We start from the raw sequence: 25128 nt of genomic DNA on the forward strand, positions 1-25128 counted from the left end.
CGTTTTCCTTATTATAAAAGTTTTTGTTGGGTGTGGTGGCTCACGCCTGTAATCCTAGCACTTTGGGAGTCCGAGGCGGGCAGATCTCGAAGTCAGGAGTTTGAGACCAGCCTGCCCAACATAGTGAAACCCCATCTTTACAATAAAAACCAAAAAATTAGCTGGGCATGGTGGCGGGCTCCTGTAATCCCAGCTACTCAGGAGGCTGAGGCAGGAGAATCACTTGAACCCAGGAGGCAGAGGTTGCAGTGAGCCGAGATGGTGCCATTGCACTCCAGCCTGGGCAACAATGTGAGAGACTCTCTCTCAAAAAAAGTTTCTGCTTTTGTGAAAAATGTAGACAAGCAAAAAATGGGAAAATAAAAATAATTCTAAATTTTCAGGGATCACCATTAATATTTTGAAGTATTTTAATATTTTTCTTAATTTGTCTTTTAATAAAAATTATGATTCGTGACAAATATTTCATTATAATTTAATGAACCTTTAACAGTAATTCTGTGATTGATATTTTATGTATAGATTTTTGTTCATATTTCTGATGATTTCTTTAGAAATTATTGATTCTAAGATTATGGTTTTACAGCCCTTGATATATAAAACCAAAATAACATTTTTCTCTATTTTCTGAGAGATTGTGTGTGGCTCTAAAGAGGGTTGGAGGAGTAGCTGCTATGTTGGAGCATTTGCTGCAGTACTCTTTGTATTAGAGATTTGCTGCAATACTGTTTTTCAGATGCTTGCTATGGAATTAAATTAAGATCATAGTATAATGAAATTCTTCTCATGACTAAATCTGCTGGTTTTGTTCAATAGTGTTATGACGACAAGACTTCAGTTTAGTTGTACAGCTTATCTTTAGTTTCCAAACCCTCACTGCCTATGGATTGTAATGACTTAGGTCCAGATATACCAACACCTGAAACAGATAGGATGCCACCTTTATCTGCTCTCTGAGCTCAGTGCAGTAGGAACAGTGATGGGCGTGAAACCACATCAGAATTATATGTGTAACAATTTTCTCTGCCAGGATATTTGATCTTCATAAACAGGCCTAAAAGAAAATTGTAGCTAGACATATCTAAGGATGTTTGTCTCTTGTTGCCACTAAAAAGAGATTGATTTTAGGGCATAATCTTGTTTTTGTTTTTGTTTTGACATTATTTTTTAATATTATTTCTAATATAGGGTGATGGATTGGAGTTCAAGAGACACTTCCTGAAGATTAAAGGGAAGCTGATAGATATTGTGAGCAGCCAGAAGGTTTGGCCTCCTGCCACATGATCGGACCATTGGCTCTGGGGAATCCTGGTGAATATAGTGCTGCTATGTTGACATTATTCTTCCTAGAGAAGATTATCCTATTCTGCAAACTGCAAACAGTAGTTCCTGAGTGTTCACTTCCCTCTTTAGCCAAACATCTTCCAATTTATTTTGTTTGTTCTGCATACAAATAATACCTATATCTTAATTGTAAGCACAACTTTGGGGAAAGGATGAATAGAATTCATTTGATTATTCAGGTGTGTTTAGTATCCGAATTTGAAACTCATCTTGTGGAAACCAAGTTTCAGGGGACATGAGTTTTCCAGCTTTTGTACACGCATATCCCATTTTTATCAAAACATTTTGTTTAATCCAAAAAGTACATATTTCTTCCATGTTGATTTAATTATAAGATGAACCAATAAAGACATAATTCTTGTGACTTTTGGACAGATTTATCAGTCTGTGAAGCGAAGCCAGCTTCAAAACATATCCCCAAGATTTATACTTATATTTTCAAAAGGGCCTGGCCAGTTATATAAACCTGTTTTTGAATTATAATGATTAGTTAAAATTGCAAGTAGGCATTATTTCCAGTGTAGTTAGTAAAATAAATACTCGGTCTTTCAAGGAGAAGTTGAGCATAAACTCTAGTGTTTAACTAACCTTACTCTAAAAATTACTGTTGAACATCTTAAATATTTTTCTGTATTTTCTACTTTCATAGCCATATTTTAGCTAACCTTTTGAACTTACTAGTGACCAAGCTTTTAGGTGATAAAGAATAAAAGAGGGAAGGGAAGAGTAAGGAAGCTGTAAGAAAAATAGATCTGATTCTTTGTTCCTTTACCTATTAGACTTACAAAAACTTTGTTTTTCTAATAAAATCTGTATTAACTTTGGGGTATATTAGGTTGAAGCCTTGGACCCTGCCTGTAGTCCCAGCTACTTAGGAGGCTGAGAAAGGAGGATCACATGAGCCTAGAAATTTGAGGCTGTAGTGAGCTATGATTGCACCACTGCACTCCAGCTTGGATGAATAAACATTTTTAAAATTGTAAAACATTATAAACTTAATCAGTTATTTTAATCAGAAGCAAAGAACATGTAGAATGTTACGATTAGAGTTTATCACGTATTAATGTATACTGGCAAATTGTGTTACTGGAGTATACCCTTAGGAAGAATAAATTTGAACCTGTTTTATTTATTTGAACTATTTAGGGTATGCCTAAGAATTGAGTCAGTATAAATTCTCAAATATGGGAGAAATTTTGTTCTTGAGAATTATCTGAGTCAGTATCTTTCAAAAACAGTTCAAGTCACTGACTTGAACCTCTTCTGTGAGCTCTAGCCTTTTACTTACTTTACATTTCCACTTGAATGTCTAGTAGGCATCTCGTGACCAAAAACAGTTTTTGATTCCTGTTCTCCAACCTGTTCCTCTCCTAGTTTTCTTCTTCTCAGAAATGTTACTTCAGCTCCTCAGTTCCTTAAACCAAAACCCTAGGTCATCCTTCATTTTTTCCCCCCATTTTCTACATTCAGTCCAGCAGAATCTATTCAATTTAACAAATACATTCAAAATATGTCGCACTTCCCACCTCTGCTAGTACCACTCCAGTTGAAGGCACTGTCATCTCTCTGTTTATATTACTTATCCCTCAGCAGTTTATATTCCAGAAAAGCAGAATGATCCTTTTAAAATGTCAATCAGATATCCCTTGTCCTGTTCTCAATTCACATGGCTTTTTATCACACTTAAAATAAAATTCAAAACTCGGTGTATAAGCTATACGGCTCTGTGTGATCTGTCGTGGTGTATAAGCTCTACAGCTTTATGTGATCTGTCTCCTGGCCACTATTCTGGCTTCATGTGCCACTCCACTCCTTGTTCATGCTGCTCTAGCCACATTGGCTTTGCTCTTCTCACAAGAAGATAAGCACATTCCCTCCTTAGGGTCTTTTCACTTGCAGTTCCCTGTACCTATAGTACTTTACTTCCAAATATTTGTGTGGCTTGTGCTTCACTTTAGGTATCTGCTTAAATGTCACTTCCTCTGCAAAGTCTTTCCCTGACTTATCTTATCCTCTGTCTCTCCTTTTCCTTTAGTTTTTCATCATAATACTTCTTACCTGACATTATAGGATATTTTTGTTTATTAAATTTCTGCTTCTCCCATTGGAATATGTAATATATAAGCTCCTAATATATAAACTCCTTGAGATCAGGGACCCTTTCCTTCCTATTCAGTTCCGTATACCCAGCACCTAGAAATGTGCCTGATAATATTACTGTATAGATTAAATAGCTGTTCAACAAAGAAATCAGCACTCAGTTGATCTGATCTATCCTCAGCACATATCTGGAAGCTGTCTATGTCTGTTTTCATTGTTGGCCACTCCTGTTTAATCTCCTTAATCTCCTCCCTGGATTTCTGTGATAAAAACTAGTCTTTACCCTTTCACTTTTGCCATTGCCAACTCCCTTCCTCTGAAGGAATCTTTTCTTTTTATAACCCCTAAAAATTTTTTTTAATATAAATTTTCCTGTGGCCCTCTTTTTCTTAAAAACTTAAAATAGCTTCTTATTGCATCTAGGCTAGAATCTAAACTTTCTGCTATGACTTAACCTGGCCCTCCATAATGCACCCTCTGTCCTTTTTGCACAGAGGATTCTAGGCAGAGTTGCCTGCCTTCTGTCTGCTAAGGCACACCTCCCTCCAGGGCCTTGATGCTTAGTGGTCCCTGTGTGTGGAACCCGTTTCAGTAGTTTGCACGGCTGACTGAGCATTCACATCTCAGCCCCAGTGTTTCTACCACTGAGTCATTGTCACTTTATTCTGTTTCCTTTATAGAATCGATCACTGTCTGAAATTATTAATTGCCTGCCTCCCCAACCAAAATGTAAGCTTAGATTTTGCCATTCCTTTTCATCCTTGTATAACTTATATAAAAACAGAACCTGGAATATAATAAGTACTAAAGAAATATTTGTTGACTGAATGATTGAATGTTGAATACATGAATAAATCAATTGACCATCCCATGAGGAAGATGCCACAGAATATTGTAAGGGGAAGATGAATAGATGGATAGTAAACTGTTTGCATTGGGAATTTGTATAGAATGGTGGGAAAAGAAATTTCAAGTTTCAGATTTGGATTAGCTCTGACATTTATCTGAACACTGGCAATTGCCTCAGTAAAGAGACTGATAACAAGTACCTTTTAAAGTTAATCTTTAATGCTTTAATGTGTAGGAAGAGTATAGTGTCCTGTTTTACACAGAAAGGCATTCTGTAAATATAAGTTGCCTTAATTTTCCTGTAATGTTCATTATATTGTGGGAAGGTATATACTCCTATTATTAAAAATAAAAATGGGTAGAATTTACTACCTGAAGATAACAGTTCAAATTTTGATAGAAAAATCAACCTATGCTTGTTTGTGTGTGTGTGTGTGTGTGAGTGTGTAGTGTGTACAGTGTGTGTGGTTGTTAAGCATAATTATATAAAAGTACCTAAAATATGAACAGTTTAATATGCAGTTGTAAAGTTAACATTCACTTAACCACAACTCAATTGTAGAAAGATCATTTATAGACCCTTAAAAACTTCTGTATGCAGTCTCCCAGCCACAACTCACTTCCTTCTCCCAGAAATAATCACAAAATAGACTTTGGTGATAATCCTTTCCTTGGTGTTTTTTAGAGTTTTCTCAGCTATTTATGCAAATAATATCATTTAGTTTATGTATTTTAAACAGATATAGTTTTTATTAATGAACTTTATATGATTTTTGCTGTATTTTTCATGTGTTGATTTTTCTTTATAGCCATGCTTTTGTGCATATTGAATTCATTCATTTTAATTTTTATATAGGATGGTATTTATGAACATCCCACTAACTATTCTGCCGCTGATTGATATTTGGATGTGTACAGTTTGATGCTATTATAAAATTCTTCTAAGAACATTCTTGTACATGTTCATTTTGTTTCGCTAGGTCCTAGAGTCTAAGGTATATATCCAGAAGAGGAATAGCTGGGTATTAGGATAGAATAATGACAAACTAGTTTCTAAAGTGATTGTACCAATTAGTGTTTCCATAGGAGAAAAGTGTACAGCTACTGGAAAAACAGTTTGGAATGATCTGAAGTATAAGAATGTTCATAGCAACAGAATGTGTTTCTTGTATTCCAAATGTTCACCTACAGTTGGTGTGGTCAGTATAAGTTGTTGTTTTTGTTTTTATTGTGTGTGTGTTTTTTTTATCCTTTGGGACAGGGCCTCACTTTGTTATCCAGGCTAGAGAGCAGTGGTACAAACATGACTCACTGCAGCCTTAGCCTCCCAGGCTCAAGCAGTCCTCCTGCCTCAGCCTCCTAAGTACCTGGGACTACAGGCATGTGCCACCACACCTGGCTAATTTTTGTATTTTTTGTAGAGACAGGGTTTCACCATGTTGCCCAGTCTGGTCTAGTTTTAACAAGTTGTTGCTGTGTAATGATATATGTGTGGTGTTAATTTGCTTATTCCTAAGTTTAAATGAGGTTGAGCATTTTATGACATGCCTGTTCTAGTCTTTTGCTTATTGTTCTAATTGCCTTTACTTTTTCTTAATTTCAGTTCTTCGTATGTTCAGCATACTAGTCCTTTGTTAATTTACATGTGTTGAATATATATACTCTCCCATTCTGTGGCTTATTGTTCCATTCTTCATGGACATTTGTAATTTTAATGTCCTATTTAGACCTTTCCTCTGTCTAGTGTTCTATATTTTGTATTAAAGGAGTCATTCACTACTCCAACTCATGAAGATTTTCTTGCATGTAATCATGAATCTTCTTAAAAGCTTTATGGCTTTTGCTTTTTTTGTTTGTTTTTTTAAGACAGAGTCTTGTTGTGTCTCCAAAGCTGGAGTGCAGTGGCACAATAACAGCTCACTGCAGTCTCGGCCTCCCTGGGCCAAGTGATCCTTCCACCTCAGCCTTCTGAGCTGGGACTATAGCCATGCACCGCCATGCGCAGCAGATTTTTTATTTTTTGAAGAGACCAGATTCCACTGTTGCCCAGGCTGGTTTCGAATGCCTGGGCTCAAGCGATCCTCCTGCCTTGGCCTCCCGGAGTGCTGGGATTACAGTTGTGAGCCACCATGCCTGCCTGGCCTATTTTTTGGCTTGTTTAGGTCTATAATTCATCTGAAATTGGCTTTTGTGTAGAATGTGAGGTAGAGATGAGGTTTCATTTTTTTCCTTCATATGGCTATCCAGTTTAGCACTGGTTATTGAAAAGATCGTTATTTTTTCACTGTTCTTCATTGATATCCAATCCAGTGTTCAAATGTTTTAATTATTTTTTATACTTTATATTGAATCAGATCCAAATAAAGTTTAATAATAATAATCGATTGATGTCTTTTAAGTTGCTTTTAGTCTGTAAGTTCCTTCTTTATTCCCTTCTTTTTTTTCTCTTGCAGTTTATTGGTTGAAGAATCCAGCTGGTTTACTCTGATTTTCCTAAATCTAGATTTGTGGGTTTGATTGCTATGATAGTTTCAGGTCTTTCTTCTATCTTCTATATATCCTATACATACATTCGAGATACGAGTCCTGTGTTAATTATATCTTGTATGTAGGCATTTTATAAATTTCCTAAGTGCCATTTTTCTTCATGCCACAAATTTTTATGTGTACTATTTTTGTTATCAGCTCAATTTTTTTCTGATGTTGTTATGACTTTTTTCTGTATTTTTATATTGTAGTTCTCAGATCTTTATATGATTTATTTTTTGATCCAGAAATCATTTAGAATTATGTTTCTGATTTTCCAGGCCTGTTTTTATTTAAAAATTGTTTTTACTGAGATATTCACATACCTTAAAATTCACTTTTTAAAGTGTTGTACCCCCTTTGAAGTGCACTTCTGTGGTTTTTAGTATGTTCACAAAGTTATGCAGCCATCACCACTCTCAAATTCTAAAACAATTTCATCACTTCAGAAAGAACCTCCCCTACTCATTAGCAGTCACTCCCCACTTTTTCTTCCTCCAGTCTCTGGAAAATACTAACCTATTTTTGTCTCTATGGATTTGCTTATTCCAGACATTTCATATAAATCGAATTGTATAATACATGTGTGGCTTCTTTCACTTAATGGTTTCAAGATTCTCCGTGTTGTAGCACGTATCAGGACTCCTTATGGCTGAATAATTTTCGTGTGTGTGTGTACTGTACATTCTGTTCATTATTTGGACATTTGAGTTCTTTTTACTTCTTGGTTATGAATGAGGCTGCTGTGCACATTCTTTTACAACTTGGTGTGTGTCCACACATTTTCAGTTTTCTTGGGTATGTACCTACGAGTAGAATTGCTTGATGGTGATAGTTTCTACAGTTGTTTGGTACAGGCTTCTATATATCTCCATGTAATCAACTGAGTTAATCATATTCAGATCTTATATATCCTTACTGCTTATTCAATGAATTACTAGAGAGGCATGTTCAAATTTACTATAATTTGGATTTGTGTATTTTTACTTGTGGTTCTCTTATTTTTTTTAAGAGACAGGGTCTCGCTATATTGCCTAGGCTAGACTCAGACTCCTAGGCTCAAGCGATTGTCCTGCGTCAGTGTCCCAACTAGCTGGGACTACAAGTGTACATCACCATGCCTGGCTAGGTTCTGTTAATTTTCCTTTATACATTTTGGGACTATTTCCTTAGGTTATATACTGACGCATACTTGTCATATCTTCTTAGTGAATTAAACCATTTATTTATTTAGAAGTAACTTCTTTATAGATATAATAATACTTTTGCCTTGTTCTTTGGTATTAATCTAGCCCTACTTGATTTCTTTTGGCTAATATTTATATGATTTCCATGAAGGATTTATTAACCAAAAAAAGAAAAAGTTTGTGTGGCGTAACTTTTTTGAAATGGAGTTTCACTCTTGTTGACCAGACTGGAGTGCAATGGCATGATCTTGACTCACTGCAACCTCTGCCTCCTGGGTTCAAGTGATTCTCCTGCTTCAGCTTCCCAAGTAACTGGGATTACAGGCATGTGCCACTATGCCCGGCTAATTTTTGTATTTTTAGTAGAGATGGGGTTTCTCCATGTTGGTCAGGCTGGTCTCAAACTCCTGACCTCAGGTGATCCACCCACCTCGGCCTCCAAAGTGCTGGTATTACAGGCGTGAGCCACCACACCTGGCCTGGCATAACTTTGTCTTTTTACTTATACCTTTCTAAGTCATGTGTAAAATGTCCCTCTTAATTATTTTTAAAATCCAATCTGACAGTATTTGGTTTTCAATGGACCATTTATTCCATTTGCTTTCATTGTAATTACTGATATATTTGGATTTATTTCTATCATCTTACTTTGGGTCCACTGGATTTGCAGTCTTTTCTACCATTTTCTTGTCTTAAAAAATTTTTTGTCTTGCTTAGTATTTTATTTTTGAGACAGGGCCTCACTCTGTCACCCAGGCCTAGAGTGCAGTGGTGCCATCTCAGCTCACTGCCACCTCTGCCTCCCAGGTGCAAGTGATTCTTGTGCCTCAGCCTCCCCAGTAGGTGGGATTATAGGTGTGTGCCATTATGTCTGGCTAATTTTTGTATTTTTAGTAGAGACAGGGTTTCACCATGTTGTCCAGGCTGGTCTCAAACTCTTGGCCTCAAGTTATCTGCCCACCTTGACCTCCTAAAGTGCCAGGATTACAGGCGTGAGCCACTGCGCCCAACCTTGCTTAGTATTTTTTTAAAATCATTTTATTTATCCTCCTGTACTAGTTTGGAACCTATATACTTTTGTTGTTTTTTTTTGAGGGTTACTCTAGATAATTATAGTCTGAGGTCAGTCTCTTGCCCTCTTTCTGACAAAGATCTTTACACTTTTATAATTTATATACGATTGTTGTCTATTTTGATAATATATATGTGTTTCTGTGTAAATATATGTACATACATATCTTTGAAGAGATAGTAGATTTGCATATAGTTATAAGAGTTAATACTGAGATATCCTATGCACCTTTTACTCAGTTTTCCCCACTGATATCCAATAAAATAATATAACCAGGATATTGGCATTGATAAGATCAAGATAGGACATTTCCATCACCACCAGAATTCCTCATGATACCTTTTATAGCCACAGTCACTTTCCTCCCACTTCCTGGCAACTACTAATCTTTTCTCTGTTCCTATAATTTTGTCATTATAACACCAGTTAAAAAGTCAGGAAACAACAGGTGCTGGAGAGGATGTGGAGAAATAGGAACACTTTTACACTGTTGGTGGGACTGTAAGCCAGTTCAACGATTGTGGAAGACAGTGTGGTGATTCCTCAAGGATCTAGAACTAGAATTACCATTTGACCCAGCCATCCAATTACTGGGAATATACCCAAAGGATTATAAGTCATGCTGCTATAAAGACACATGCACACGTATGTTTATTGCAGCACTATTCACAATAGCAAAGACTTGGAGCCAACCCACATGTCCATCAATGACAGACTAGATTAAGAAAATGTGGCACATATACACCATGGAATACTATGCAGCCGTAAAAAAAGATGAGTTCATGTCCTTTATAGGGATGTGGATGAAGCTGGAAACCATCATTCTCAGCAAACTATCGCAAGGGCAGAAAACTGAGCTTTTCTTTGATGGAAGACTTTTTATTACTGCTTTGATGTTGCTACTCATTATTGATATGTTCAAGTTTTCCATTTCTTCATGGTTCAATCTTGATAGGTTGTTTGTATCCAGGAATTTATCCATGTCTTCTAGCTTTTCCAATTTTTTGGCATATAGTTGTTCATGATGACTATCATGATGACTAATGATCTTTTGTGTTTCTGTGGTACTAGTTGTCATTTTTCCTTTTTCATCTCTGATTTTATTTATTTGGGTCTTCACTCCTGTTTTTTTTTTCCTTTTTTTTTTTTTTTTTTTTTGATTTCTTGCATCTTGATCTTTTCCAAAAAACAACTTTTTGTTTTATGCACTTTTGTCTAAATTTATTTATTTATTTCTACATTGATCTTTATTTCTTTGCTTCTGTTAACTTTGGATTTGATTTTTTTTAAAAAAAATTTTGTTTCTTTGTTTTCAATTTCCTTGAGGTACATTTTTAGGGTTTTTTTTTTTTTTCTATTTTTTTATGTAAGCATTTATTGCTACAGATTTCCGTTTTAGCATGACTTTTGCTGGATACCATAGGTTTTGATGTAGTGTTTCCATTTTCATTTGTTTTAAGAAATTTTTAATTTTACTTCTAATTTTTTTTTTTTAACTTATTGGTCTTTCAGAAGCACATTGTTTAATTTTCATGTATTTGTACAACTTCCAAAGTTCCTCTTATTGTTGATTTCTAGTTTTATTCCAGTGTGGTTGGGCAGTATACTTGATATTATTTTGACTTTTGAATTTGTTGAGACTTGTTTTGTGGCCTCTCATATGGTCTGACTTGAAATGTATTCCATATGTGATGACAAGAACGTGTATTCTGCAGTAGTTGGAGGAAATGTTCTATAAATGTCTGTTAGATCTGTTTGGTCTACAGTGTAATTTACCTCTGATGTTTCTTTGATGATCTGGATGATCTGTTCACTGCCGAAGTGGGTCTTTGATGGCCCCTAATATTGCTGTACTGCAGTCGGTCTCTTCCTTTAGATCTAGTAATATTTGCTTTATATATTTAGGTGCTATGGTGCTGGGTACATGTATATTTACTATTTTTATTTCTCTTGCTATATTGACCTCTTTAACAATCTGTAAGGATGTTCTTTATTTCCTTTTACAGTTTTCTCTTAAAGTCTATTTGATATAAATACAGGTACTCCTGCTGTTTTGTGCTTTCTGTTTACTTGGCATATATTTCTCCAACCCTTCGCTTTCAGTTTATATGTATCTTCGTAGTTAAAGTGAGTTTCTTGGGGGCAGGATGTAGTTGAATCTTGATTTCTTTTTTCAATCCATTCAGCCAACTTTTTTGTTATTGTTTTTGTTTTGTTTTGTTTTGTTTTTAAAGAAAAATTTATCTTTGTTATAGATTAAAGGGTACACATGCCAGTTTATTACATGGGATAATTTCACGATGCTGAGACTTAGGGTCCCAGTGATCCTCTCACCAAGCCAGTAAGCATAGTACCCAACAGATCTTCAGCCCTTTCCCCTCTCTTTCTCCTAGCTATTGATCCCCACTGTCTATTGTTCTTCTCTTTACATTCATGTATACTCCATATTTAGCTTCCACTTACAAATGAGAACATGTTGTATTTGGTTTTATCTTCTTGCATTAGGTCACTTAGGATAAAGGCCTCCTGCTCCATCCATGTTGCTGGAAAGGTCATTATTTCATTCTTTTTCATAACTGCATATTATTCCTTTGTGTATGTATACCATATTTTCTTCATCCAGTCCACCATTGATGGGCACTTAAGTTGAGTCCATGTCTTTGCTATTGTGAATAGTGCTGCATTGAGCATATGGGTGCATGTGTCCTTTTGGTAGAATATTTTATTTTGGGTATATACCTAGTAGTGGGATTTCTGAGTTGAATAATTCTATTTTAAGTTTTTTGCAAAATCGCCGAACTGCTTTCCATGGTGGCTGAACTAGTTTGCATTCCCAGCTACAGTGTTCCCTGTTCTCTGCAGCCTCACCAACATCTGTTGTTTTTGACCATGCTGTTTTGATTACTGTAGCCTTAGAGTATGGCTTGAAGTCAGGCAGTGTGATGCCTCTGGCTTTGTTCTTTTTGCTTAGTATTGCTTCGGTTATTCAGGCTCTTTTTTGGTTCCAAATGAATTCAGAATAAATTTTTCTAATTCTGTGGAAAATGATATGAGTATTTTGGTAGGGATAGTGTTGTCTTTGTAAATCACTTTGGTATTATGGCCATTTTAACTATTGATTTTTCCAATCCATGAACATGGAATATTTTTCCATTTATTTGTGTTGTTTCTGATTTCTTTCAGTAGGAGAACTTGTATCATTTACCTTCTTGGTTAGATGAATTCTTAGATATTTCATATTTTTTATGACTATTGTAAATGAGATTGTGCTCTTGACTTGGTTCTCAGCTGGAACACTATTGTTTTATAAAAATGCTAGTGATTGTTGTACATTTATTTAGTCAATTCCAGGACCCTTGTGTCAGATTCTTTAGGGTTTTTTATGTATGGACTCATATTTTCAGTAAAGAGAGATAGTTTGACTTCTTTCCCTATTTGAGTGACTTTCATTTCTTTTTCTTGCCTCATTGCTCTGGCTAGGACTTCCAGTACTAAGTTTTTTGTTTTTGAGACAGAGTCTCGCTCTGTCACACAAACTGGAGGGCAGTGGCATGATCTCAGTTCACTGCAACGTCTGCCTCCCAGATTCAAGCAATTCTTGTGTCTCAGCCTCCCAAGTAGCTGGAATTACAGGTGCGTGCCACCATGCCCGGCTAATTTTTGTATTTTTGGATGAGACAGGGTTTCACCGTGTCGGCCAGGCTGGTCTCGATCTCCTGACCTCAAGTGATCCGCCCATATCAGCCTCCCAAAAAGTGCTGGGATTACAGGCGTGAGCCACCACACCCGGCTGATTTTTAAGTTACTATTTTCATTGTAAGGATTAGTCCAAATAATGTATCCCATCATTAAGTCTCAGTTAAGTCTCATCATTAAGTCTCAGTTGCTAGTATCTAATTAATTCAATATGTATTTCCTTAGAATAAAAAGACCTTCTCATAGACAACCTAGTTTAGTTAACAGAAATGAGGGTATTTAACATTGATATAACACTATTGTCTAGTTCAAGGTCCATATTCAAATTTTATCAGTTCTAATAATGTCTTTTTTTTTTTAAGATGGAGTCTCGCTCTGTCGTCCAGGCTGGAGTGCAATGGCACGGTCTCGGCTCACTGCAACCTCCACTTCCTGGGTTTAAGTGATTCTCCTGCCTCAGCCTCCCGACTAGCTGGGATTACAGGTGCCCACCACTACGCCTGGCTAATTTTTGTATTTTTTTGGTAGAGACGGGATTTCACCATGTTGACCAGGCTAGTCTCGAACTGCTTACCTTGTGATCCACCCGCCTCAGCCTCCCAAAGTGCTGGGATTACAGGCATGAGCCACTGTGCCCGGCGGTGCCTAGGTATATTTCTTTGTATTTATCCTGGCTTGGGTTTATTGAGCTTCTTAGATTTATAAGTTTATGTTTTTCACCCAATTTGGCAAAATTTAGTTATTATTTATTTAAATGCCTTTTTCTGTCTCATCTCTTCCTTGTTGACTACAATATCTTATTATTTATGTTCCACAATTCATTGAAGCTTTGTTTTCTTTAATTCTTTTCCTGTGTTCTTCAGATTTGATAGTTACTATTGATCTATCTTCAAATTTGGTGACTAAACATGGTCTCCAATATGCTATTAAACCATTAAACCATGTGGGGATTTTTCTCCATTATTGCACTTCTTAGTACAATAAATAAATTAATTTCCATTGGTTCATTTTTATAGTTTCAGTATCTATGTTAAGATTCATTGCCTGTTTATTCATATGACGCTATTTTCCTTTACATTCTTGAATGTAATAGCTGTTTATTGCCTTTGTTCACTTTATTCTAACACCTGTGATTCATTTGGGGGTTAAGGTCTATAGACTGCCTTTTTTCTTGGCTATGGGTCACAATTCCCTGCTTTTTCTATGTATAACAATTTTTTATTACATAGTAGACATAGTAAATGAGGAATTATAGAGATTCTGGACTCTCTGTGTTCCTCTGAAGAGTACTGACTTTTGTTCTATTAGGTCTGTCTCCTTCAATGTGGACAGAAGCTAAAATCTCTGTCCTGTTTTTTCAGCTTTCAGATTTTTTTTTTTTTTTTTTTTTTTTTGAGACGGAGTCTCACTCTGTTGCCCAGGCTGCAGTGCAGTGGCATGATCTTGGCTCCCTGCAAGCTCCACCTCCCGGGTTCATGTGATTCTCCTGCCTCAACCTCCCAAGTAACTGGGACTACAGGTGTCCGCCACCACGCCCAGCTAATTTTTTTTTTTTTTAATGTATTTTTAGTAGAGACAGGGTTTCACCATGTTAGCTGGGATGGTCTTGATCTCCTGACTTCATGATCCGCCTGCCTGGGCCTCCCAAAGTGCTGGGATTACAGGCCACTGCGCCCGGCCCTGATGTTATTGTTTTTGAGCCTCTTGGAGTCAGTGACCAGACAAGAATTTGGTCAGAGGTTATCCTCACATTTAGAGGCTTCTCTGTGGCTGTCTTCTTTTTGGGAGTACCCCCTAATTTTGCAGCTGCTCTGCTAGCCCCAACCTATGTTCTCTGAAACCTCCAACCAGTGGCTTTTTGCCAGCCTGTGATGCATGGATTGAGAAGTAACCTCAAGCATAAGCTCACAAATCTCTCTTTAGTGGTTTGGAGGAGCTTTCAAATGATTTTTTTATGTTTTGTCCAAAACATAATTTTTATCTGTGAGAGGGTTACTTCAAATTATTCCACTATAAATGGAAGCCAGAATTTTCTTACTCTTAAATTTTTTTTTAAGATGAGTCTCACTGTGTTGCCCAGGCTGTGTTTGAACTCCTGGGCTCAAGTGATTATCCCACCTCAGCCTCCCAAGTAGGTAGGCCTATAGACATAAGCCATCATACTCAGCTAATTTTTTAACTTTTTATAGAGATGGGGTCTTGCTGTGTTGCCCAAGCTGGTCTCAAATGATTTTCCTGCCTCACCCTCCCAAAGCACTGGGATTACAGATGTGAGCCATCATGCCTGGCTCCTTAAATTTTAACAACATGTTTGAACTTACATTTTTCCCTCATCACCTATACCTAATAGACTATTATCTTCTCCCTTCAAAAAAAGAGTAATTAGTATTGACAATGTTGGCAGGTTTTCATTTCCCTTCTGGCCAAGTTGAAAATTCATTTGGGATTTTAGTTCCTGGTTTGGGGATTTTATTTTTCTATACTATTTTATCTAGGAATATGAGTATAATTTCAAAATAATTTTCACTCAGAAGTTTGAAGATGTTCCATTTTCTTCCAGTTTACCATTATTGCCAGTGAAGAGCTTGTTACCAGTATATTTTTGGGAAGGAGTCATGATGTGTATATATGTTAAAATTTTAAATTTTATGTATGGTAAAATTGACTTGACTTCTTGTTGTACTGTTCTGAGAGTTCTTAGAACCATTCTGGCTACTTTCATTGTGGTGGAGACGGCTTAGATTTAGGTCATGCAGATTTGGTTGTGGAATCTGCCTATAACTCTCTCTAGCTCTGTAACCTTGGTAAATTTGGAACAACATGGAGTATGAATAAAGGAAACATCTCTGTGTCACATTTCCTTATTTGTAAAAAAGGATGATGCCATCTTTCCTGTCTACCCCTTTGGGCTCTTTCCTGAGGATCAAATGAGACCATGTATGTGAAAACACCTTGAAGAACATAACACTTATATGAGTGAGGGACGGTTTAGTATTTCCATTTGCCTTCCTGTCCTGAATAGATGATTCAGTAACATTGTGAAAAAAATGATTTGAGCATTATGAACTGCTGCAATATATAGCAAATAAGGAATCGTTGTACTATTATTATGTTAGTAGTGGACTGCTGAAGGCTGGAAACTCTCAAGAGCCAAAGAAGTGTTGAGTTTTTGTATGCCATAATAAATGGAAGAGTGTGTAGGGATGGAAAAGTAGGGGTGTCAGAAGTACCTGCAACGTTGTTTACACCCTGTGAAAGATTAATACCTACTTTGCAATCTTGAGCCTGTGTGCTTTAACGATGTGAAATTTATTGAAAAAAAAAATCAGGAATATTGAGAGAGAGAGTTGGAGCAGGGAAGATAGGACAGAGAAGAATGGATAAAAGCATGAATAGAAGAAAGATAGGATGTTTGAGCATCCTAATGCTCAGGCAGAGGCAGACGTGGTCAGTTGTTGACTGGGGAAGGAACTAAATATAAAATGAGCCAAATAGAGTGATAGAGACTTTTTACTGCCTGAGTCAAAACAAGCAAAAGGCCCAGGCTTCTAGATCTTATTGCAGAAAGATTGATTCCGACAGCATATAATTTGCATCCTGGTTCCATGGGAGAAGAGGTTCATAGATGGGCACATGTTCTCACACCCTTGAACCATGAATTGGAGTTTTCCACCTGAAAGGAACAGACACAGACTAGTGAGCAGAAAGCTTTGTCCTCTTTGTCCTCCAACCTTAGCCTTTGTGATGTTCAGTGTCTCCATGCAGGATGACCAAGACCTCCACTTGTATATTATCCCTTCTTTTTCTCTTCTCTTTGCTTCCTCTGGGACCTTGCCCCCCATCAGTTGCCCACTCCTTTCTTATCAGTCTTTCTATGGACTCCTTTTTTGGTTTACAAGGATGCTCAGGTTCCCCCAAATTTAAAATACTTTCTCTTAATCGTGCTACTCTCCTAGCACTATCCTTCCTTTCACTACAGCCTTCCCAGGGTCTGCCTATCCCTTCACCTTGGCCCCTCACACCCTGAATCATGACCCTACTATGCTGAAACTTCTCTCTCAAAGGTCATAGAGATCTATTCATCAAATTCTGCAGCCTTTTCTCAGGACTTTTTTTAACCTCTTTGCTTGCATATCATAGTGTAGACTACACCCTGTTTCGTTTTTTTTTTTTAGACAGTCTTGTTCTGTCGCTCAGGCTGGAGTGCAGTCATGCAATCTCGGCTCACTGCAACCTCCGCCTCCCGGGTTCAAGCGATTCTCCTGCCTCAGCCTCCTGAGTAGCTGGGACTACAGGTGCACCACCACACCTGGCTAATTTTTGTATTTTTAGTGGAGACAGGGTTTCACCATGTTAGTCAGGCTGATCTCGAACTCCTGACCTTGTGATCCACCCAAAGTGCGCCTCCCAAAGTGCTGGGATTACAGGCGTGAGCCACTGCACCTGGCCTGAAACTATACCCCTTCTTGATACTCTGCTCCTGACGAGGTCTTCCCCACTGCTCATCCACTCCTCTGGATCCGATTATTTCTGCTCTCCCAAGTTGAATTCTCACATTACCAACTAACTGATGATCACCTCCATGCCAATATGTTAAGGGCATCTAAAACTTACTGCGCCCAAAATGAAACTCATTACCTTCCTCCCCAAACCTGCTTGTTCTTGTGAGTTTCCTTTATATACTTCCTGTACCACTCCTTCAAAACCTCTGTCATCTCTGATTCTTCCCTTTGCTTTTTCCATCCAATTTGTTGTGAAGTTCTGTCAGTTCTACTTGTAATCTAGGTTGTTTCTGTCACTCAGTTTCCATTTATCAAACATTTGGCCGGGCGTGGTGGCTCATACCTGTAATCCCAGCACTTTGGGAGGCCATGGTGAGTGGATCACTTGAGGCCAGGAGTTCGAGACCAGCCTGGCCAACATGGTGAAACACTGTCTCTACTAATACTGTAGAAATTCACCAGCCTTAGTGGCAGGCACCTGTGATCCCAGCTACTCAGGAGGGTGAGGCAGGAGAATCGCTTGAGCCTTGGGGGCAGAGGTTGCAGCGAGCTAAGATTACGCCACTGCACTCCAGGCTGAGCAGACAGCAAGACTCCATCTCAAAAAAAAAAAAAAAAAAAAAAAAATTAAGGGACCTAGTAAGGAACTATGCTAGACTCTGGAGAATGCAAAGATTAATAACATCATTTGATGTCAAGAGCTGAGAGAGATAAACAAAAATAGCCAATTATGACATGAAATGGAAAAACCATGTTATATGCTATGCTGGCAAATAAGTGATTAATTTTGGTATTTTGATTAAGGGGGGCATATTATCAAGGAAATTCTTAGAAAGGAAGTGATATTGAACTAAGCTATGAAGAACTGGTAGCATTTTGATTAGTGTAGAAGGGAAAGAGGATAATTTCAGGCTGAAGCATAATTGGAGAAAAACATGAAAACATGAAACTGTTCAGGAAATGGTGACTTGCATAGCTGGAGTAAGTGTAGAGTGTAAACAGGGATGCAGAATGAGTGAAAAGACATGGGAGAGATGTTAATACGTCTTTCCATCAGTCACTCCTATTACCTTTTACTGAAACATTACAATAGCCCTTTAACAGGTTCTCTTGTGTCCACTGTAACTTGCTTCTAAGGTAATCTTCCTGAAGAAGCACTTTGACCAACCTGGATGGGCTATTGGCTCTGCCTAGTCCTAGTAACATGTCTAGGCAAGCTGTTTCTCTTTTCTAAATTTGTTCCCTTTCTGTTAACAGGAATAAAAAATTCCTACTTTGTGAGGATTAAATGAGAAAGTGTATTTTAAAATGTATATCATACTGTCTGGGAGCAATAAATAAAGGAGAACTATTAAATTCAAACTCTTTTTAACTGACACTGAAGCTCTTGTATCAACTGGCTCCAGTCAACCTTTCCAAGTTTATCTTCTATGTCTCTGCTCACCATCCTCGAAAAATTCTTTGTTCTTTTTCCTATTTACATCTGCACTTTTCTGACTTTTGCTTTCATAATTCCCTGTCTCTGGAATACCCATCAACCATTGCTGTATGACTAAATCAGTATCTCTTTAATCTTGACTGCACATCGGAATTGTCTAGGAGCCTTTTAAAAAATACTGATGCCTGGATTCTATCCCCAGAGATTCTGGTTTAATTGCTTTGGTGTAGCCTGAATATTAGGATTTTTTAAAAGCTGCTCAGGTGATTGTAATGTGCAAACAAGATTGAGGACTACTGGCCCAAATCGTAAATGTTCCCTCAAAGCCTTTTCTGAATACCACCTTCTCCCCATACTTCTCTACACCTCTAATCTTTCCTTTCCCTGAACTCTCTGCACTTTATACGTGCCTTTCTTAAGACACCATTTTCTCCCTTGTGATATTATTTCTTATTTCTTACATTATAACATAATAATCTCTTTGTACACAGTCTATATTTGAGTCATCTTTCTGTAGGGGCTCATGGTACGTGTCATTAATGTTTTCCGAGTGATGGTGGATGAATTCATGCGTGTAGAAATGGGGAAATGACATTTCTAGTGAGGGAGAAGAAAAACTACAAGAGGAGTCAGGCAGTGTGGTTCCTGGGATGGAAATAACCAGGATCCCTTATTTTAGGGATGAGGAACTGAGAATACGGGTAGAGAGGTGTGGGAATATACTCGGACAGGTCTGGTAACCTGTGAACACAGACTTGTAGACAGTTGTTTATTTGTTTATCCATTCAGTATTTACTAAATGCCTACCATATACTTTACATTGTGCTCGGTCCCAGGAATATATAGCTGTAGCTTACAGTCAGTGTCTCAATGGCTCATGGGGCAATCGACACATTGCTTTAATAGGAAGAGACAGCTAGTCTCCCTGCCTTCTCTTAGGCCTAATGGGAAGGGCATGTATCTCTTCATCTCAACCTGGGGTTCTATTCTTTATTTTCTTTCTTTAGTTTTTTTTAGTTGGAGTTTCACTCTTGTCTCCCAGGCTGGAGTGCAATGGCATGATCTCGGCTCACTGCAACCTCTGCCTCCTGGGTTCAAGCAATTCTCCTGCCTCAGCCTCCCAAGTAGCTGGGATTACAGGTGCCCACCACCACGCCTGGCTAGTTTTTGTATTTTTAGTAGAGATGGGGTTTTACCATGTTGGCCAGGCTGGTCTGGAACTTCTGACCTCAAGTGATCCTCCCACCTTGGCCCCCCAAAGTGCTGGGATTATAGGCATGAGCCACCTTGCCCAGCAAGGGATTCTGTTCTTAGTCCTTGAAAAAATAAAGTTCTGAATCTTCAGGTTCCTTGATTCTTTCCTGGGCCCCTGTCACTCCAACTGCCCCCTATCAGAAGTAAGTTGATGTGTTCTTAGGCAGAGATTGCCTCATGAAGTCCCCATATACCTTCGAAGATCTTCTTTAACATGCATTGCTGGGAATTCTGAGTGATGCAGGTTCCCTCTCCACGAAGACATCTTCCTTGATCATTCATATAAGCACATGTGTAGCAATTTAATATTGTGCCTGAAAATTTAAGATAAGCCTGATAACATTTCCTTGTGGACCAGATGTGTAGCCGTGATTCACATCTGGGAGGGGTAATGGGCAATAGGTGGCATGGATACTACACATTTATTTCTTAGTTCTTGTTGGGGATCTGAGGACCCTGTGTCTGATAGAACTGTGCCAGAGGAAATTCCGTCATTCTTACTTCTTCATCTCTGACCCTCATTGCTGATGAATCCCAAATGTCTCTCTCTAATATTTTTACCTCAGTCCATATCCACATTGACTTCCTGGGCATTTATCGTTAGATGCCCTCTGTCATGTGACACCGTAGGAGTAAAACCTATGTGTGATTTTCGTCTTCCTTTTCTACTCCCCACCATACTCTCACCCATAAGGCACAAACACTTGGAGTCATATTTGACCGATTAATAAGCTATGTTAGAACGCTCTAACATTGCAAACCCCGTGAAGAGTCTGCGTCCTTCTCCATTTTCAAATTGACCTTACTGAAGGTCACTAACAGCACACTCTTTGAAATACGTCCCATGTTGTCTCTTTTACTATCTCTATTGCTAACCCCCCAGCTTGGGAAGCATAAAGAAGGGGAAAGATGATGGGCTTTGCACAGTATTAAGTTTGAATCCAAGGTTTGCCACTTTCTAGCCATGTGACATTGGACATATTACATTCGCCTCACTTCTTTTATCTGAAAATTTAGAATAATGATATGTATACAATAGAGTGAAATGTGAACTATATCTGGTAATAACTTGAGGCATCAAACTTTAGGTCTTGTTTTCTTTCCCAGAACAAACCCTTTTAATTAAGAGCAACAGACTAGCAGTTGTCCTAGGAACTCATTTCGGGATCTAACAGAAAATAGCTTTACATTCCAAGTTCAAACAAAAAGAACCACCAGCTGCACACATCTCTTTACCGAATTTGTAAAATTATAGCATTCTAACATGGTTTAAGAGGCAGGGTTAGCATAAAGCTAATGAAGGTTAGTCTTCAGAACTCCGCGCTTTCATGAGCCCCTTCCAGGGAAGTTGGAAGGGCTGTGTATTCATAATTTCTTATGGAGAGTGAAGTTGGAGGGGTACTGGCATTTTGTATATGTTTTATTTTTCTTATAGAGGGCCCTCCATATCGTTTAGCTTTCAGGCTCCCACAAAACTTAGATCCTGCCTCTTGGTATGATTGTGAAGAAACCTAGAGAGTCTTCGAGAGAGCTATTTGTGAAGTGTTAACAATTTTTTCTTCTGCACTCCTTCCCTAAAATTGGGTTTTCTTGATGTGTTCCCCATTTCCCACCTTAAGTCAATGACTGGCACCCATCCCAAGGTGGCTCACCTGTAGATACGCTTGAAATTGGTGCACCTGAAGGCTGTTCCCCTGAAGGCTTTTCACTCAAAGCATGCTCACCCAAAGACTGTTCACCTGAAGCGTGCTCACCTGAAGGCTGTTCACCCGAAGGTTGTTCACCTAAGGCGTGCTCACCAGAAGGCTGTTCACCGGAGGCGTGTTCACCTGAAAGCTGTTCATCTGAAGGCTGTTCACCTGATGCATGCTCACCCAAAGGCTGTTCACCGGAGAGGTGTTCACCGGAAGGCTGTTCCCCTGAAGGCTGCTCACCTACAGTGTGCTCACCTTCTGCATGTCCAGTCGCAGCAGGCTCACCCGAAGCATGCTCGCTCTCGGCGTGTTCTCCAGGAGTGTGCTCAGCCACAGTGTGCTCTCTTGAACCATGCTCACTGGAACCATGCTCACTTAAAGTGTTCAGGCCTGAAGAAGTCTCATATAAAGCCTCAGCATCAGAAGGGTTTTCAAGTGGAAAGAACTCACCTGAAAGCTGCTGAACTGAAGTTTGATGATCTATGGAGCCAGAAGACTCATCAGACTGACCTGATGTTCCTGGGATGGAGAAGGAACAGAAGAGAGATGGTGAAGCTGAGAGAGACACTGGGATAAAGACTATTTTCCTATGAATTTAGGCTAATGTTATGAGACTCCTAGGTTTCCTATGGGCCTAGATCAGGCACCTGAAGACTGCAGATGTTGGGAGAAATCAACTAAGTACCCCAAAAGGCCATGGAGGACAGAAGTGTTTAGTGAAACACAAAGAGGCCACCTCTGGGATTGAAGGGAAAAATCTTAAGTTCCCCAATATTAAGAACTACGTAGGAGAATCCACTCATCCCTGTACCAAAAGCACCTGAAGGAAAATGAATGTGCCTCCCTGACAAAGTCAGCATCAGGAAGTCAAGGTAACATCACTGATGGAATCAGAAGTTCACCACCAACCCTCCCTCTCATTCCTCTGCGGGTGAAAGACAAGAGTGGAGATAGAAGAGGGAGAGAGAAAGCAAGTAGTTTTCAATACCTGAGTATCTGTAACCTAAATTAAGGGTGGAGGAGTTAACCTTTGGACAAGGTAAACTTTAGAAGATGACAAGTATGAGCCCACAAAAATTATCAGAAGGGATTAAGTCACCTGTATTTGGTAATGTCAAGTTTTTTCTCACACTCAATCCCCAAGCCATGTGGGTTGGGGATTCAGAGGGCAAAGTTGCTATAAGCTATTAAGATAAAAAAAATCTAGGCATATTTTATTTATATATATATATATATAGACACACATATGTATGAATTGTATCCTTGTGACATACCATTTACATTCACTTCATGGGGTTGTCCTGAGTATTTAATAAGATAAGTTAATTGTGAAGTGCACCATTGCCTAGTATTCGATGAATTTTATTTTTCTTTTCTGAGAAAAGAAAAATAATCCAGTTTTCTGAGAATTACAGAACTTTTAGATGGTTATTTTTGTCTGGCCAGTTTCTTCTACCTTTAATCCGTCTCTTTTTTTTGTTTTTTTTTGTTTGTTTGTTTCAAAGATAAGAGTCTTGCTCTGTTGCCCAGACTAGAATACAGTGGCACGATGTCGGCTCACTGCAACCTCTGCCTCCCAGGTTCAAGTGATTCTCCTGCCTCAGCCTCCCAAGTAGCTGGGATTACAGGTGCACGCCACCACGCCTGGCTAATTTTTGTATTTTTAGTAGAGACGGGGTCTCGCCATGTTGGCCAGGCTGGTCTCGAACTCCTGACCTCAAGTGATCCACCCGCCTAAGCCTCCCAAAGTGCTGGGATCAAGGCATGAACCACCATGTCTCTCATCATTGACTGTCAGACAAATATTCCTTAAGTGTATTTTAAGTGAACAGAAGCAGCAAACAGGTAATTTGATTATCATTCTTTAATTAAACTGAGCCACCTAGAGTAGACAATTAGACTACAACAACCAAGTTATTTAATTCTAGCCAAAAGCTGAGAGGAATTACTGGATCTTTGAGGCTGAGGTAGTCTAAAACCCCAGAGTACTCAAACTCTAAGAATCTTGTGATAGATACATTTTTCTTGGCACCGTGCAGTACTTATAATCAATGACATTCTAAATGACTAGGGTGAGAATATGTTGATAAAGGAAAGGTAAGATTTAGTAAAGCTTTTAGGAGGTTTTTGTTTTTTAAACTTATATAAATGCTGTCTACTTGACTGATTTTTCAATAATTAACAAAAGTTTTGATAAAACGTTTCTGATATAGGAAGGAGCATGAAAAATCATGCTAATTTCTTGATCTTATAGTTTATGTCTTGTGTCACCATGTGACTGGCACATACTATCACCTAGTAGCTGTGTATCTACGTTTTTGAGTCAATTTTTGAAGGTCTAACAAAGCAAAAAGCAAAACCTCTGACACTCATCATTATAGAAAATACATTGTTATTTCACTAAAAGCTCAGAGCTCATGGCCTCTTTCTTCTGTAGGAGGCAGGAGGGAACATAGCACACCATGAATGGGGGATCCCGAAAGAAGAGGTGATACAGAAAACTGGACTGATAGAACACAGCCATGAAGAAGAGGCTTATGAAGCCTATAGCTCTGTCGTGTTCTGAGATTGTTTTCTGAACACATCACATCTTCCCATCTCTGTCTTTCCTTGGCACATTAGCCACACAAGGATCCCTCACATTTAATTGGTGGGACAGACCTTCATTGGGCTTCTCCAGAACCCCTAAGCCTATTCTTTCACCTCATGCAGCATCAGGTATAAATGTTGAGTGGCTAAAATACGTAGAAACAAGACTGTGCCGGGCTAGTGGGACCCTTTGACTGTAAAACTGTGACTAGAAAAATCAACTGGTTCAGGAGCTCTCAGAGTTGGACTTGTTTAGCTGCTCTTGATTCTGACTCAGATTGGTTTGGGTGACTGAGAGACTGGTCTTCCTTCCTCAAGGCCTGAAATGTCTTAAGGGAGACCCCTTTTGTATTTACCTGAGGCCTAGATCGAACACTTACCTCTGGCAGATCCAAGCAGATAAAGACTCATTAGGAAGAGAAACATGTTCATCTGGGTTTAGGAAAAGAGAGGATCCTAGTGTGGGCCACAGCTTCTTCACAGAGCTATGAAGCAAACTGCAAGCAAAAGCTCCCAGTGCTGAAGCAGAGCTTCTGGGAATTCTAGAACCTCAGAAGTAGCCCATGTTTCTTCACAATGGGTTGGGCTCTGAGATTCTTGTGTAGCCTGTTCAGGCAAGTAGGCCCTTAGCAACCCATTGGTTATTTCACTAGTGAAGACCAATGAGTATTTTCTGTGTGCAGGGTGGTGTGTTGGGGCTATCTGCCCTATATTTAAAAAAAAAAAAAGTATTACCAAAAAGCACATTTTTTTTTTGTAATAAAGTTTAAAAGATATCTACTCTCTTTAAAAGTGATTTTGATGATGAGGTGTGATTGTTGATTATTTTCTGTTTGGCTTTCTAAATCAGGCTGACCTCGACTTTATCACCTGAATG

General features: G+C 38.5%; 2 protein-coding genes across 5 annotated transcripts in view; one reads left to right on the plus strand and one right to left on the minus strand.

Annotated features, from left to right (window-relative positions):
* The window catches only part of CHEK1 (checkpoint kinase 1), a 100815-nt gene that overhangs the window by 27689 nt on the left and 47998 nt on the right, over nt 1–25128 (plus strand). The window contains exons 13-14 of one of the 4 annotated variants that reach the window (XM_073022110.1): nt 1189–1311; nt 13137–13153. In XM_073022110.1, coding sequence (XP_072878211.1) covers nt 1189–1284 — 96 coding nt within the window. In that variant the 3' untranslated portion in view covers nt 1285–1311; nt 13137–13153. Of the gene's footprint in view, nt 1–1188; nt 5243–13136; nt 13154–25128 lie in introns of those variants that run through there. The other 3 variants (XM_038005010.2, XM_008021394.3, XM_008021397.3) reach the window with 3 other exon arrangements.
* Nucleotides 16249–24756, minus strand: ACRV1 (acrosomal vesicle protein 1). The gene is made up of 4 exons (XM_008021400.3): nt 24632–24756; nt 21621–22181; nt 20163–20282; nt 16249–16447 (listed from the first exon to the last, which is right to left on the minus strand). Exons 1-4 carry the CDS (start codon nt 24681–24683, stop codon nt 16323–16325), a joined length of 858 nt encoding a protein of 285 aa, XP_008019591.2. The 5' UTR covers nt 24684–24756; the 3' UTR covers nt 16249–16322.

This window comes from Chlorocebus sabaeus, chromosome 1, assembly GCF_047675955.1.
Source record: "Chlorocebus sabaeus isolate Y175 chromosome 1, mChlSab1.0.hap1, whole genome shotgun sequence".
Lineage (NCBI taxonomy): Eukaryota > Metazoa > Chordata > Mammalia > Primates > Cercopithecidae > Chlorocebus > Chlorocebus sabaeus.